The sequence below is a fragment of the Stegastes partitus genome, unplaced genomic scaffold (assembly GCF_000690725.1).
Source record: "Stegastes partitus isolate 25-593 unplaced genomic scaffold, Stegastes_partitus-1.0.2 Scaffold715, whole genome shotgun sequence".
NCBI classification, from domain to species: Eukaryota; Metazoa; Chordata; class Actinopteri; family Pomacentridae; genus Stegastes; species Stegastes partitus.
Window position 1 is genome coordinate 104,027 of NW_007578446.1, and position 16,827 is coordinate 120,853.

Sequence of the window (16,827 nt, forward strand, 5' to 3'; positions counted from 1 at the left end):
TCTTCCCTTTACGTATGTACGTAATGTTCTTATGTTTTGAGATGCACACGTAGATTCACAGCCTGCTGAACATACAGCAGCAGGACCAAAGTAGTTCATGAGAAAAATATGGAAATGTGCATCTTTTGTTCACATAAAACTAAACGTGGATTCACACAAAAACCCTGAAACGCTCCAATGAATCTACAGAAGAGCTACAAACTCCACTCTAATGTTGTAGAGGAGCAAACCGTCTCCTGTGAGCAGGTAGCCCACACGCTCTGACAGACACCTGGGATACATCCCAGCATGCATCTGGCCCTCAGAGCCCCTGTGGTGAGCTGTCATTACCATATCAAAGACCATTTGGGCGCCGCGTCACGGCCAGAGAGGAAAAGAAGAGCCAGCACTTCAATAGCCTCTCGATTCAATTTTTCACATGGAACCATTTGAATATCTATGGCAGGGGATGCAGATGGATGCACGAGTGTAACACACACACACACACACACACACACACACACGGGCACACTCAATTACATGCAGGTACATACGGTGGCCACATATGCATACAAGCCCACATGCGTTGTTTTGATTTTTCTACCATTTTGTTTTTCCTCTTTATGATTAGAATTGCCGGTGGAGCCCGGCGCTGGAGAACACACAACCTTGATCCAGCTCTGTGTGTCTCTCATGAATATTCTCATTCAAATCCAGCTCTGTTTTCAGGCACCTGTGCAGGCTGCAGACAACAATACTGTGTCATTACGAGCGATGCTATCACTCCCCCCCCGCTCGCCACAACCGCAGAAAAACCACCGACAGGAATATATTCTCAACAACAATCATTATGACAGCTGCTCATTGTGGCTCGCTGGGTACAGCGATACGACAAACAACACCGCCACGGTGCAAAACTCTATTCAACACAAGCCCCTGCAATATTGTGGAATGAGGATGAACTCTGAAATCCAGATTATCTGTTGTGGATATGGCTTATGTGGAGATTACATTCCACCTCGCTGCAATGGATAATGTCACAAAAGCTCAAATTGGACGGAGCATGTTTGTGTTTGTCGCATGAAAGAGATTAACCAGCGGTTGTGTTTAAACAAGGAAAGCAGTTTTGGTTGGAGTTGAGATTAAAGGCAACTGGAGCCGGATGCAAGGTTCGGATTTGGCAACTAGTAAAAGGTCAGAGAGAAGCTGTGGATGTGGACGGAAAAGAAAAGGAATCAGAATCATCAAAATGTGTGTGTTTATTCAAATTAAATTATGTCATTGACTCTGTCAGTTTCTTTCTAGCTGTTGATTTAAATTCTACAAACGGGTTTTTGTTTGCTGGTTTGGAAAAAAGTCATCAGTGCAGAAGCTTGCTAGCATTGGTGTTGCCTTGGCAACCAGTGTTTGGCACATGACCCTTGTCTTGAACATCCAAGTGGCTCTTCAGGAATCTCCCAGAGCAACGCTGCTGGAAAACGGGGAGCTGGGTCACCTTTAAACTGGTTGGAAGCATTTTATTTTCTTAACAACGTGACGGATTTACATTAGACACAGTGTGACCAGTTCAGTCATAATCCATCTCCCTTATCCAGACTGGATGTCCAGATACAGACTGCGTGTTGATGTCAGGTGAAAACGGGGTTTAAAATGCATTTTAAAAATGCATTGCACACCTTCATTTTTGGTTACTGATGTAGTTCAAAGTCTAGATCCTAAAGTGTAACATCCTTATAAAGATAGCTGGTAACACCGATGAAGTCATTTGCAAAATAAAGTCTTTTCCAAACAATCAAAACCTGCAGCAGCCTTTTCTCTTATTCCTGATGAGTTCTTTCTTCTCCTGCTCACATCAGTGAAATCAGCAGCTAGCATGTCTGCGTTTTCATAGCAGTGAGCATTTGGGCCGTCTGTATTCCTGAGCAGTGATTATGTTAAGTGGTGATGGAAAGGGCCATCTACTGTTCCTTTTCTTTTCTTTTCTATTTGTTTGTTTGTTTGTTTCATTAGCTTCTCCCTCCTCCGTTGCCTCCCTCGTCTATTTGTGAAATCGCTCTCTCAGACAGATTGGAAGCGCCTTGATTTGCGGCGAACAAAGCGAGCCGGCCGGGTTGGAGGGGGATTAGTGCCACTCCAGGACAATTATAATCTGGTTGCTGCCACGGCAACCTTATCTTCGACCTCCCTCCCAACAAACATACATTCTCCTAATTGGGCGCAAGTCTCGGCGTGGAAACAACAGCGCCGAGCTCTCCGTGGCCTTGGTGATTCAATGGTTCTCAGTCCTGAAGCCACGTGAGGTAATGGCGGTCAGAGTGGAGGATAATGGAGAGCGCCGTAAAGTCATTTAACAAGCAGCAGCGTGTTGTACGGAGCTTTATAAAGAAGCTAAATGAGGATGTTTGAGATTTTAATGAAAGTTTATCTATCAAAACCTGTCTGCTTGATCAAACCAATAAAAGCACTGCTGGCCAGAGATATGGTTTAATATCATTGGAAGACACACAGTTCAGCTACAATCCAACGTTAACATGCAGTCCGGTCCAACACAACAACCAACCAGAACCAGAAGACACTTTTATAAAACAGAAGAATTCTTCACATGTCACCAAAACTGGACATTTATAAATATGTACTGATAACATTTTAAAAGTGTTTTACTCACATCAGCACCTCAAACCATCACGTTATTCGATGGATTTGATTTGTCAGTATTATTATTATACATGTGCATATAGTATGAAGAACATATGTTGATATCAGACATCGTCACTCCAAAGCTGCATTCTGGTCATAAAGGACATGTGAGGTTTAACATGGACTAAATGTGTGTGATGTTTTCTGTCTGCAGCGCATGTAGCAGAGAACATGTTCCTCCTCAGCAGACAGCAGATGTCAACTGACCAGCTGGTGAAGTTTATTGCTAGTAAGCAAAGAAAACAATTAGTCTATAGTTTTCTGTTTTCAGTATAACTAATGAAAGCCTTTCCTTAACAACCATCATGTTTGCTGTTAGTGAGGCAGCTCGTTAGCTATGTTCACATACGTACAGGCTGCTGGAAAGAGTGTCTTTACTCCAAAAGGAGTTTATGTCACTAGAAAAAATAACTTTGATTGCTTGCTTAAGCATTAAAAGGAATCATGTCTGTGTAGCACAGTAGCTAGCTAGCGATGGGTTACCAGCAGGTTTCTATATGTGCATATACAGCAAATATAATACAAAGATGATATCTGACATGTTTACTTCAAGGACACATGCTGGATAAACTGAGATACAAAAACAGCAGCACTAGTTGCATGGTTAAACATATTAAACATTAAATATCTCTTGTCTCACAAAGCTAGAAACAGCTTTATTTTATTCTACCACTACACAAAGCCTCAAAGAGCAGGTTGGACAGTAACAGCATCCCAGACAGCAAATGCAGCAGAGAAAGCTGAGCAGAGTGGTGCCGAGTCAACAGGTGTCTTCATTACAAGCAGATAACCAGTTAGTGGAACACATGGCTGGAAGTTAATAAACAATAACTCCATCATTCTCCCTTTTCAATCTAAAACTGTACACCAGATATTCTCTACACGGTATTTATAACGAATATTGGCCGATATATCAATATCAGTAATTAGCTGCTCTCTACAATCAGCATGGCCCAAATGCTGGGACATAACGAGTATGGGTTCTTTAAATGACAGACTTTGAAAGGAGAAGTTCGCGGGTCGTCTTCTTTTCTTTCATGGCCAGAATAATTCTCCAGTAGCTGCTTAACTTAACCAGAACTTTCCTGCAGCAGATTAGAAACCACCAAAATGTTGTTTTCATCTCGTCTTCAAAACTCTGTGACATTCCTTCAACAAAGCATTTCAGAGGACAACAGATATTTTTTTAAACAACGAATACTGTGTCACTGTGGATGCTACTGAGTTCATCACAACCAGCTTCAAGGTTTTAAAACTCTTCATGACATGCAGAAGATATAAAGCCGCTTCCACTGCATGAGTGGGACTGAGGTCGACAAAATCAACAGACTGAGTGCACAAATTACTACTTTGAGGAAGTGATTTGAAGTTTGAGAGAACAAGTGATTAATTAGAGGCCAAAGCAGAGGAGAGGACATGATGATCTGTTGCTTATGTTTTTCAGCTCTGCTTGTCACGCTGCAGACACACAATAGTAATAAATATGTGAATTAACAAATTCATGTCCCTCCAAACAAGTTTCTGATCTCTGACTAACAATTATTCACATTCTGCACATTTTGCATTTTCCTTGACGTGTTCAAATCACTCCTTTAATTTATCAATCACACAGAGAAAGAAAACCAGATATTTCCACCAAACACATCACATGAATATCTCAAGCTTCAATGATGTCCTGAATTCCAGATGGGAGAGAAAAAAGCAGCATCGCTGCCTCAATATCTCAGAAGCACGACAGGAATTTGAGAGTTCAGTCACGAATCGCCAAAGACCCACAATGAACAGCGGGAGATGTGCTGATTCACTGGGAGAATACTGAAGCAGACATGAAGACTGGCTGCAGGCTGAAGGTCTAACGCTGTGTAATGTGCCTTTTCCTCACCGCTATCATCACCGCTTCAGTGTCAGTAAACCATCCCAACGTTAGTGTTTTTAAATCAACTCAAGCCTCTTTCAGGGCTTTAATTAAACCCTGAAAAACTCATTCATAAACACACATCAACTCAAATATCTTTTTTTCCCCCATCTGCTTTAAACTGGCTTCATTCCACCACTGTTTCCTCCAGAGTGCAGATCTTCTCAGCTCAAGCACACCAGCTCACCTCTGACTCTGATCAACGTTCTACAAGTATTTAACTCATCAGCTGTAATTCTGCACAACAACGTCCAAGAAAAAGTCAGTCAATGTTTATAGTCGAAAACTGACGAGTTGTCTCTCAAAATCTTCATAATCTTGGTTCGATATATCTAAATATGTCTCATCCAAGTCATGATAATTGTAAATAAAACAAACTTTAGCTGGACTTCTGGTCGCTTTTTTACTGAAGCTCTTCGCCTTAATCACTCCTTTTATGGGATCAGATACGTTTTGCATCGTCACACCTTCAGTTTACTGGTTTTTCCTCCAACATAAGACAAAGAAGAAAAGGTTTCAGATGGTACAGCTTGTGAATGGTTTGTTCTAGAGCAGGATGTATTCAGATTACAGGATGCTCTCTCTGACATCTTACTGTAGATTCCTAGAAATCAGAATAAGTCCGTCTCAGTTTTTCTACTTAAACTAAAAGCTCCCATGGTCACTTCAATCCTCAGACTGATTGACATTCGCTTTGCAATTTCAAAAACAAACTGACATCCGTGAATAACCAACAAGGCTCCCTGCTTACTATAAAGTGCACTATAACTACATATAACTACATATAACTACATATTCAGTCTGACATTTTATTAGTGTCCGAACTGTAAGTTCGTCCAAAGTGGAATGAAGAAAGTAAAAAAAAACATATTTATGCAGCTGTGACCAGTCAGCCATGTGCATAATGACAAGTGTGTGTTCATTATAAACTATTTAATGTCTATGATATGATAAATTCATTTTCAACTCTTTTTATTTGCATGTAAGTGGATGTTCTTCCTGTTCTTCCCACTCATCGGCTTCACTTTTGATTGATTGTCAGGTGCATAAACTTCTACAAGCCCACAATCATTTATGATCTGTTTTACTGTTCCACTGTTTTGTCTTTACTGATTTTATTGCACGCCATTTCCCCGCATTACCTTTTCTGCCGCGACAATAAATTTTCAGGTTATCTCCATTTCAAATATACGCAGGCATCAATGAGAAAATGAGAATTCATCTCTCGCCTGTTTAGAAAGAAAAAGAAAGCAGCAGTGGAGCTGCAGCCTGTTCAAGTCGAGCTGGAAAACAAATCGTCTCCGTTGCACCGTTGAGAAACTAACTTTTCTCTTTTTTTCTCCTGTATTTTTAAGCTGTCATTGTGATGTAGTATGCTAATATTCCTATTTTACAGTGTATGATAAAACTATAATAAACACCCTATGGGGGGGTGATGGATGCTCCAGTGCAGGTTGGGACTTTGCTTTTGCTCCGTCTGGGAGCCTGAGATGGAGGATTTTCTCTGCCTCTCTCTTCTACTACAGAGGTTCGATTGGTCATAATTGGCTCCTGTTTGCAGCTACGTATTGATCACCTTGATAGACCCTCCATCCCAGCACTCCCTTTCTTCCAACCTCCCGACTCCACTCCCTCATTGTCTCCCCACTGCCCTCCTCTCCCCCCTTTCCTTTTCCAACCATTTCTTTCTCAGACCTCTCTGCTGCCACTCTGATAAGCGTGGTGAATGGCGTGCCGTCATCGGTGCAGACTAACTCCTGGATCGATAGGCGAGTGCAGATGCTCAGCGGTCTGTTTGCCACAGACTCAGCGGAGAATAGCAATGCAAAGAGATGAAAGCTGAGAGAGGTGGCAGGACGGACCAAAGATGCACCAAAGTTTATTGTTGGGGTACTTATTTCATTGGCTGCTTTGTTTTTTATCGATTCAGTCAAGTGCAATTATAAAGATGGCACTTGACTGGCCTGCATGAGCTCTGAACCATCCAGCAGCAGCATGAACACCCATGGGTGGGGCTGTCCACATGTTTTTTGTGTCTGATTGAGCGTCCTGCCTTTTTTTTTTTTACAAGCCATCAAAGCTTTTTGTTTAGATTCAAAAGAGTACTCACGTCGGCGACCCCGGCCTCCAGGATGTTGACCTTGGCTTCCTTCTCCAGCTCTGCTTTCTGCTGGACTGCAGGGAAGACAAAAGACAAAACACACAACCATCAATGGACGGAAAAATTCAAAACACAATTTGTTTCAACAGAAGATAACAAATATATTGTGTGAATGTAGAATCAGACAAGCCCACATGGTAGGAACAGAAGAAAGCAGCCTCACAGAGCAGAGCAGTACTTTTGCTCTCTGTGCAGTTTAATCTGGATAAACTTTAATATTTGATTAATCCCTGGTGTCCACAATAATGTGCAGCATCCACGTGTGCATCGTAGCTACAATTAATCAAAGGTACAAATTCTGCCAAACAAGCTTTTAAACTCCACACTCGACTGATTCACAGAAAATCGATGCTTCCCCGTCCTCCTGAGCATTAACACGCCACATGCAAGCAGAACCAGAACCTCATTTATCCAAATGCCAAGCAAATGCAGTTTGGTTGCATTTACAGATGACTGATAAACATCCTGAATCCAAATATTTGGAGTGTTTTTGCTTGAGAAAGGAACAGAAATCTGATATTTTTCAAAAAGGAGTTAAAACTGAATCATTTATATGGTTTATGTCTTTGTCATGTGTTTTCTATATAAATATACAGATTTGAGTTGTTGAGAATTGTTTTTGTTCTTTTGTGCTTCATTCCTCCTCATGGTTGAAGTTTTTTTTCTATATTTAAGGCTCCCTGACTTTTTGTACCAAACCATTTGTCTGATGAAGGTCTCGCGCAGAAACATGCCAATAAATATATTTTTGAAGTTAGACGATGTGCCGGAGTGTGTTTGAAAAGGCCTTGTCACATCTTTTCAGGGATTTTATTTTATATATATGTATATAAATCACAAAACTCACTCAGAAAATACAAACTGATTTCATCAACAAGTCCATATGAAGCAACAGAAAAACATCACTGTGAAACAAAGCGGCCCGAGGACAGTCAAAGGTTTGAAAACGCTCCTGTCAGGTGAGATCTTCAAACATCTGTGGAACTGCATCGACAGCAGCTGGATGGATTGACAGGAAATCTGGCGCAGACATTTATAATCCTCTATGTACTTCCTCTAGTTTATGTGGTTTTATGAGAATAAAATGTGAATATTTTAGCAGTACTGAAAATTAAAAATGAACAAAATTACACCCGGGATCTTCCTGCGTGGAGTCTCCATGTTCTCCCCGTGCAGCGTGGGTTCTCTCCGGGTTCTCCGGCTTCCTCCCACAGTCCACAAACATGCTGAGGTTAATTGGTGATTGTAAATTGTCCGTAGGTGTGAATGTGAGTGTGCTTGGTTGTCTGTCTCTAAGTGTAGCCCTGTGATAGACTGGTTACCTGTCCAGGTGAACCTGCCTTCACCCTGAGTCAGCTGGGATAGACTCTGGGGTACACTTTGGTCTGCTACACGGGTTTGAACATGTTTGGTTGAGCGACTCCGATATTAGAAGTCGTTCCACAGAGTGAGAGTTGAAGGTGAGCTGGTGTGCTCGGGCTGGGCAGAGACAGAACTTCTTAGGTCTGCACATTATAGATAAAGTCACAATGTAGAGCTACATTTAGAGCGGGTCTTTTTGGCAAAACAAACTTTTTGTTTTTTGGCAAACAGAAATGAATGTTTAGGGGCTGGACAAAGATGTACATTTGCTGAATGCCAAAGGCAGATCAGCTGATCCTACTACAACTCATGGACTAATCAAGTACATCCAGCTCCAAAGAAACATGGATAATTAAAGATTCTTCAAGTTCTAAAAGTGCTTCATTTGGTGTTTGGCTTAAAACTACAAAATAAGAGCATGTCTCCATTTACAACAGTGCTCTTATTTTTGAAGCTGGAGCGAGTGCACGCTGTGAAATGTGGATTTTAGCAGAAAGATCCTATAAAACATTGTAGATGACATAATGTCCAGTCTGTGCAGTCAGTCGGTGCTGAAAAATAAATTGTGCAGAAGGTAAATGGTGGTTATGAAGCTATGGTGAAAGTTCAACATGTTATTGCTCACGTTTGTCTCTTTCTGAGATTTTTCTGCTGTTTCTTCCCACTTCAGTGTTTCTAAATGTGCGTCACTGCAGCTCACCTTTAAACTAAAGTGCCTGGCCTGCACTGAAGTCTGGGTTTTACAGACGAGTGGTGACGTCGGTGACGCCGTGGAGGTTCTCGCGTGAGCTCTGAAGACACGAACATTTGCCAAATTAGCCCAACAACACCTCCACAGGGCGCAGCAATAAGCTCTGCTGCTCCACATTCAAATGAGCTATTACTGTAGCATATCCTCACTTTATGAAATATGAATTTTTAACCTGACCTGCCGGCAGGCAAATATTAAAACAAATTTCCACACAAATAGAATTAAACTCTACATGCAGCTCTCTCTCTTTCTTTTTTCCATCAGCTCAAAGGGAAACAAACGGAGGACTACAATTGAAATTCACGGCGGAGCTCATATTAAAGCCAGAACAAAATGTTATGAAAAAAAGAAAGGATCCATAATTACATTCACTTTGCTTTGCATCTGAATGCGCCGGTGTGGAGACAGAGAGCGAGTCTCTTTTGTTGACACACCAGGCAGATGAAGGATATGCAAATAGCGAGCCTTGACTCTGCTTTAGTCCTCCAAATTCGCCAACAGCTTTTATAATTAGTCTTTCAGTCTGTCAGAGCATAATTCACTGGTCAATTTGTGCCATGTGTTGTGTAACCGCAGATCTTGACCACTGTTTAAATCAGCAGCAATATAGAAAATCACATCGTTCACAGAGAGGTGCAGAATAATCTGTTAGCACTTCTGCATTTCCAACACCTAAAACCAACAGTTAAACATGTCTGTGTTACTATGTGCTGCCTTTAAAGAGCGTTATGATATGAAAAATGCACTCATCTGGGTTTCTCACGCTGTAATAAAGCCACAGTGAAGTGTTATTGTGGTGGCTGACTGGTCGGCGTCCAGCCCCAGACAAAGACGTATGAACACCTCGTCTGCGACGGCCAAAGTGGGCCGACATGTCTTAATAGTGCTGTCAGTGGAGAGCATCTGCAGCCTCCCTCCACTGAGAAATAGGAGCTGAAGTGGCTGAATTGGTTTGTCAGCGTCGCTTCTTCTTCTCCTCTTGGCCGAGGAGCATCTGAACAGACTGGTGGTTCAGGGTTATAAGCGTGTGATGGAGACGTCGGTTGCTTCTTGTTTGGGTCCTTCAGACTCATCAGCACCATCTCAGGTGTTCTCCATCAGACAGAAACACTTGTTGTGGCATCACTGAGCGGGCAGAGGTGCAGCTGCATGTAATTAACTGTTGCTTTGCTCTTGGATGAATAATTAATTCACTTTCACGTGCAGGAAACATGATTCCTCTGTTTTAAAGCTACAACGCTGCTCTTAGCTGCTGATTCTTACTAGAACTCTCTGAACCCTCTGAACCTAAAACCTGTCAGCGGTTTTCAGGCATTTTGTCTTTCCAAACATTGTGGGATTTTTAAGTTTCCTTACGGTGCTTGAACTGATCACCTGTGAAACTTAATCGAGTCTAAACTTAATATCCTGATTTTTCATCAAACTTTATTCAAAATGTCTCACTAAAAATTCACTAAAAAATTCACTCTTTTAATTTAACTATTCTATAAAAAAACAAACAATAGTACAATCCCCAGTGCAACGAAGAAAACCTGCAACCAGCAATCACATGACAAAAACCCATCGACTGTCTGGATGAACTGCAGGCTGTGTAAAACAAACATATTGATTCCAGGCTTGTTCAACGTTTGTCAAATGAATCACTAAAGAAAACTTTTATGATATGTGTCATTCTAACTGTGTCGTACTGCATTCAGGATATTTTCGAGTTCCTTCTGCTTCCAGCCGTGGTTGCTGTGTTTACATCGAGCTGCAGGACTTTATAACGGTGAGCAAAACGTGACAGGAGCAGAAAAAGCCCACAAACTGCTTCTGGTTTGTAGTTAAGCAGCCTGAACGTACATGACCGTCATTCTTCACCACATCTCCATGGATCCACTAGAATCCAGAGCTGTGCGACACTTGGTTTATTATCCAGCAGCACCATCAAGTAAAACATCTGTGCAACAGCTGCTGTGTCATTGGTCAGTCTGCGGTTTATGTGTCTTATTTGCGCTGCTTCTGGAATACGGTGAAACGCCATGTCAGAAAGGTTGTGTGTTGTTGGGTGCCTGATAGCTCAGCGGGTCGGGCAGGCGACCCACGTACAGGCTACAGGCCCGGCTCAGCGGCCCGGTTCCAGTCCAGCCGGCGGCTCATTTGCTGCATGTCGTTCCCCCACATTTCTCCGTCTGTCTCTCACTGTCTCCATCATTAAAGGCGGAAAAGCCCCAAAAATAAATAAATAAAAAAGGTTGTGTTGCAGCTTCACAGTAAAAAGTGAAGATCATGAAGTCGATCTCGTTGATCCTGAAAAATGCAAACATGTGACTCATCTGCATGAAATCAGTGGCATTGCACCCTGGGCCATATCTGTGACGCCAACACATGATGAAACCTTGGTTTGTGTTTTTTACTTCGATCGGTCCATTTAGTTGTTTTCTACATGTAGGTAACATATAATACTACAAACCCTAATAACACGACGCTCCATGTTGCTGCCACATCCCGTCAATGCGACTGATCTCCTGCAGATGGGTCTCATATGTTTTCTCTTTTTTTCCATATATCACATCTCAATCTCAAAAGGTTTATTTTGGGGGAGATAAGAAGGAACGATGGGGAGCGGTTAGTTTAGATGTTTGCTTTGCAGCCTCTGTGGCCTTAAGCTCTGGACCCTGGAGCTAAATAAAACTATTATTTGCTTCACATCGCTGATAAAATCTGTTTTTATTTGATTCAGCCTGATACAGCTAATCCCTTTGTTTGGTGTGTTTTCCTTCTGAGGCTGTTGTCACTGACTATGAGTGAAAGCTGTCGTGGTGCCGCTGCATTGATCCCCCAACAGAAAAAAATAAAATGTTTTAAAGGATTAATTAAGTTGAAATGAAACACAGGCGGAGATGGTAAACTCAGTGAAACAGCCGCAGACATGTCGCCTACAGTGCCGTTGGTAATTGGTGCGGCAAAACCTATTTGAGTTTTTCTGCAGGGAAGTCGAACTGACAGACTCACACACCGACACACACATTTCATTCCCGATACAAACAAACATGAAAGCATGGTTTTTGTTGGGAGGGAATCTGAAAACTCTGCAACAACACGGACGCCCGTCTGCTTCCCGGAGTGACTTGCACTGCGGCCAGCGAGCGTGACTGCATCACAGGCACCGAGCTCCCTCTAATTAGCCGACAAGTCTTTGGACCTCCCAGTACCGCGGCCTCTCCCAAACGTAGCCAGGAGCCATCCAGACCATCCACTCGTCTTCTCTCCTGCGGACTACAAATGAGTGCGAGCAGGATGAGAGCACTGCTCGTGAACAGGCGAGCCGAGGTGCCTCATTTGTACCCCAGCGAGCTTTCCCTCCAAAACCCAAATTGGATCCATTTTTAAGAAGCTGCAATGGGCCGGGTGTCGTGATCAGACCGACTGGCGACTTTTCTTTGGGCCTGACAGACAGCGCGGCGTGAAAATAAGCTGTAATGTGACAAAATGGGAACGAAGCGGCAATGGACTGCAAACCGAGAACAAGCTGAAGGGAAATGATCTATACTCAGATTACTCTCCTTTGTTTCTCCCCATTTCAAGAATATTCCATCTTGCATTGTGCCTCTCAGATACATTTGGACTGCAGGGAAAAACTGGGCCTGAAGGAAGCACCATGGACCAAATCTCATTTCTACAGAAGGGGCCCCTTTATTTTCCCTCCAAAACACACGGAGGCGCTTCATTTGTCACCGGTGACGCCCCCGTCTTGAATTTTGCTTTATGTTAACTCAATGTATCTGAGGCGCCTAGAGGGAAACACAGCGAGTGCCGGGATTCAGAAATGCTTCATTTTTCACTGTTGACAAAAGGGAAAGGCCCGGGCTGGCTCCACGAGTCCTGGACCAACAGAATAGATGCTTGCGCAGCACCAAGGGGTCGTTATTTCAACCACTAACCACCCCCCAACCTCCACACCTCTCACTCACCCTCCCGGGTACATTTCAGGAGCCGTATAATGAGAAGAAAACAACAGCCATCCTTCAAAAACCAAAGGCACAGAGCGCTCGGTGCCGTCACTGCAGTGACACAGTACAGGGATGTAATCACATTACTTGATCATGGTAGCAACGATCCCCGGGCAAATTAAAATATATCGCCGGCTGCTTTTTTATGTCCCTGCAAGATCTGGTCGGATGCTCCCAAACATCCCTGAAACTCTTGCAGATAATAATGAAAAAAAATTTTAAAAGCCAACAGAGAGAAAAAAAGTTGCAGCTGATGAAAAAGTAAAGCTGAAAATAAAGGATTTCTGCAACTAAACAGCAAAACGCTGCAGCAGAACAAGATTCATCTCAGATCCTATGAGAAGTGAAGCAGGTCAGAGAAGCTGGTGTTGAACTCTGAGCAGTTTAAACACCGATCACAAGAAGTTAAAATGTCCTTTAGGAAAACATGCTTTAAACACTGGGAAAAAAAACAAAAAAAAATAAACTGGTTAAATTATCTTCATTATGATTCAACACAAAATCTGAATCAAACTAAATGAATCTGATGTATTATATAAGAAATGAGGCAACATACTCCAATAAAAATGAAAGAAATACGAACAAACTGCAAGTTGGAAAAAGTGCATCATGTAACAGATTCTGCAAATTTACTGCAAAAAAAAAAAAACTTTAGGCAAAAACTTGATTACATCTGCTGCTGCAAAATGAATAACAGGATGAAGAACGCTGATCCAATCCTGCCGCCTGCAGGAGCCTCCTCTGGATGTTTGCAGTTGTAGTTCGTTTTTCAAAGCTCGATTCTTCATTTGCAAAGCGACTGTTGCTCCTGTAATGATCATCTTACAGGTTTGCAGTATTTTGGACGTGAACTCTTCATGTTGTCATCGACACCAGAAGTCACGAGTGTTTGTGTCACAACAGATTTTCCTGCCGTTTGTTCAAAAGTGTCTTAACTAGATATGGTTTCACTCTCACTTGCATTAATTCGATTTCCGATATCAACTTTTCAGTCATCAATCTGTTTCTCATTGATTCTCCTCTGACTAAACGCCTGGTTTTATTGCCTGCAGAAATCTGGGATGCAGCACGAACCTGCAGCAGTCAGTGTGTTGGGGGGTGAAGGGACGGCATGAAAACAAAGCCACGTGTAATTAAATTCAAAAGCAGGGGGCCGAAACGGCATCCAGGGGCCACCTGGGGTACGAGAGCAGCATTTGGGGGGGAGGCAGAGAAAGATGGTGATGGACAGATGGGGGAGATGAAATGAGAGGTGGGAGAAAGAAGGATGGAGGCAGAAGAAAGAAAAGAGGAAAGACAAAGAGGCAGGAAAAGAGGAGGGAAAGATGCAGAGAAAGGGATGAAAAACTATTTTCAAATCAAGCAAGAGCATCAGATTTGCTAAAAGAGTAAAACAAACACACCATGACGACACTTGGAGCATCTAGAAGATCGGATATGTTGTGACACATCACATCAATGTGTCGTCAATTTCTGTCAATCAGCTGCAGAAGTCAAACTTCAAACCACAATTATCAAGTGGCAAAAATATATATATTTTTATTTTTTGTTAAATAGTGCAGTTCTACAAACTCAGAGAATGCTATGATCTGTGCACTGGGAGCAGCAACCGGAGTCCAGGATGAGCGATGTGTCTCAGCACCATGTGACACCAGAGCAGCAGCAGGAGCATGCAAATAAATCCAAATACGTATTCTGACAGAAAGGTGGAGAACACAGCAGCTGCAGGAGCCGTCGTATGGCTCAGCGGCTTGTAAAAAGCAGGAAAAACTGCACACGAGTGAAGAAGAAAACAAAACAAGCAGCAGCAGAGTTCTGTGAGCAAAGACTGAACGTTTGCATGTAGTCACGTCTAAACACCAAGCATCAGGAAGCTGAGCAGGATCATCACAAACATTTCACTCATTTCAGTGAAAGTTGAAACTGTGCAGCACAAACGTTGTGTTTCTTCCACTAATAAATACTTGGTTGAGCTGAAACACCAGCAGGAGGGAAAAAACTTGGATCAAAACACAACAAATAAGTTCACTTCATCTAAAATACGACTGTTTGGAGGAGCAACACCACAGCAGTGAAATAAAAAGCAAAGCTACGCTGATGTGTGACGTCACAAACAAAAGTAATAAAAAGTAAGTAAAAAAAGCACTTCGGTTGTTTAGGAACGGGGCTCCAGGAAACCGCCTGGTCAACTTTAAATCTAGTTTGTCCTTTTAAAATGATAAACTGAAGAAATGTCGCTGCTTCAAAAAGGCCAGAAAATGCTCAGTTCGTAAAACTGTGAGCATCAAATATTAGTTCAGTTTGCACTATTAATGAGAAACATTTGGTCATACGTGTATTTTTAATTGTGAGCGGCTGGTGTCTCCTGGAGTTCTTCTAACGCCAGCGTAAAGGAAACCAAACATTTCACCACAGAATAAAACCTGCATCCGACAACAACATGATGGAGCCTCTACGCTGCCTTAAAGCTGATATCAGAATTACTGCGTCCACACCTCTAATGTTCACCTACACAACAACAACAACAACAACCATAATGTGTTTGTTTCCGTCGTCGTGCTGAACGCTGCTTTAATTGATGACATTTAGCGCTTCCCTTCTGCTCCGTTTGATTCATTCACACTTTAAAAGGCAGGTATTAAACACCTCTGTTGGTTTACATAAACAATTCATTAAGCTGATATGACACTGGGGACCCCGGCAGGAAAACATATCCCCACCGCCCACAACAATTAATGACCTCGCATTAGCCGCCACCTCGCTGCAAAGAGACAGGAAGCCGTCCTCCAATAACAAGCGTTCATTAGCAGATCGCCGCTCCAACAGTGTGAAAAATAAACCCAGATACTGTAAATTGGCAATTCTTTATTTACTGTTTCATTGCCTGGATTTGCACGGAGCGGCTGGGAAGAGTGTACAAGAGCTTTTCTTCCTGAGAGGGAAACTAATATTCCCAAAGTGGAGGTGACCTTTGACAAATTGAGTCTTGAGTCATAAAACCCGATTCTCCACAAATGGAACTGACCTCCAGTAGTGGGAGAAAAAAAATGAAATAAAACCCGGTTCTGGCTTCAAAAATGCAACGACAAAGTGGATTTGTGCAGACTGTGCCTCCAGTCTTTACTTTTCCTGTGCAGCCACCGGCCCTCTTCTCTCCATCACCTCCCTCATGTTCTACATCTGCCCTCCTTTCCATCCTTCTTCCTTTCCTTCACAGACACCACCTACTTTTCTTATGTTCAGTTAAACAGCTGTAAAAAAAAAAAAAGAGTCTTTCATGTCAAAATGAAAACAGATTTCAACAAAGTAATATCAATTAATTCAGTAAACATAATCGTCACAGTTGAATAATTCAGTCAAACTTCTGGATCAGAAACTGATTCTGAAGACAAACGACGACACGATGAGCTCCACAGTCCAAACCCAGAAGTGTAAGTCCCTGTTCCTGAGATGTTTTGGTTTTTACATCTATAAACTGCAGTTTCACGAGTTATTAAGTAAAAGATAAAGATAAAGACAAAGATAAAGATAACGTTATTGATCCCACAGTGGGGAAAGTTCACTGTTACAACAGCTCCAAAGAAAGTGTTCAGTCAGTGCAGGAATAACTGTGAACCCCCAGCGCAAAGAGGAGGACAGAGACAGAAACAGAGACACAAACAGAAACAAACAGAAACAGAAAACACGCGGTGCAAAAATTGCCAGAGAAAAAAACATTATATACAGAAGATGTGTTTTTTTTTTAAAGAAGACGACGTACACAAGGATGAGGTCGTCATGGTTACTGCACAGAGTGGAATGTGTTTGTTGGTGGACAAAAGACAAAGTGCAGCAGCACCAGAGGTACCAGAGGTACCAGAGGTAACAGCAGTACCAGCAGTACCAGAGGAGTCCACAGTGCAGCGCTGTGAAGTCTGACTGCTGTTGGGATGAAGGACCTGCAGAAACGTTCCTTCTGACTCTTTGGCTG

The 16,827-nt window shown here is 42.4% G+C and overlaps 1 protein-coding gene across 1 annotated transcript in view; it reads right to left on the reverse strand.

Annotated features, from left to right (window-relative positions):
- Positions 1 to 16,827, reverse strand: part of LOC103364081 (receptor-type tyrosine-protein phosphatase N2-like) — a 200,532-nt gene that overhangs the window by 96,308 nt on the left and 87,397 nt on the right. The window contains exon 11 of the mRNA XM_008291088.1: positions 6,702 to 6,766. Coding sequence (XP_008289310.1) covers positions 6,702 to 6,766 — 65 coding nt within the window. The remainder of the gene's footprint in view (positions 1 to 6,701; positions 6,767 to 16,827) is intronic.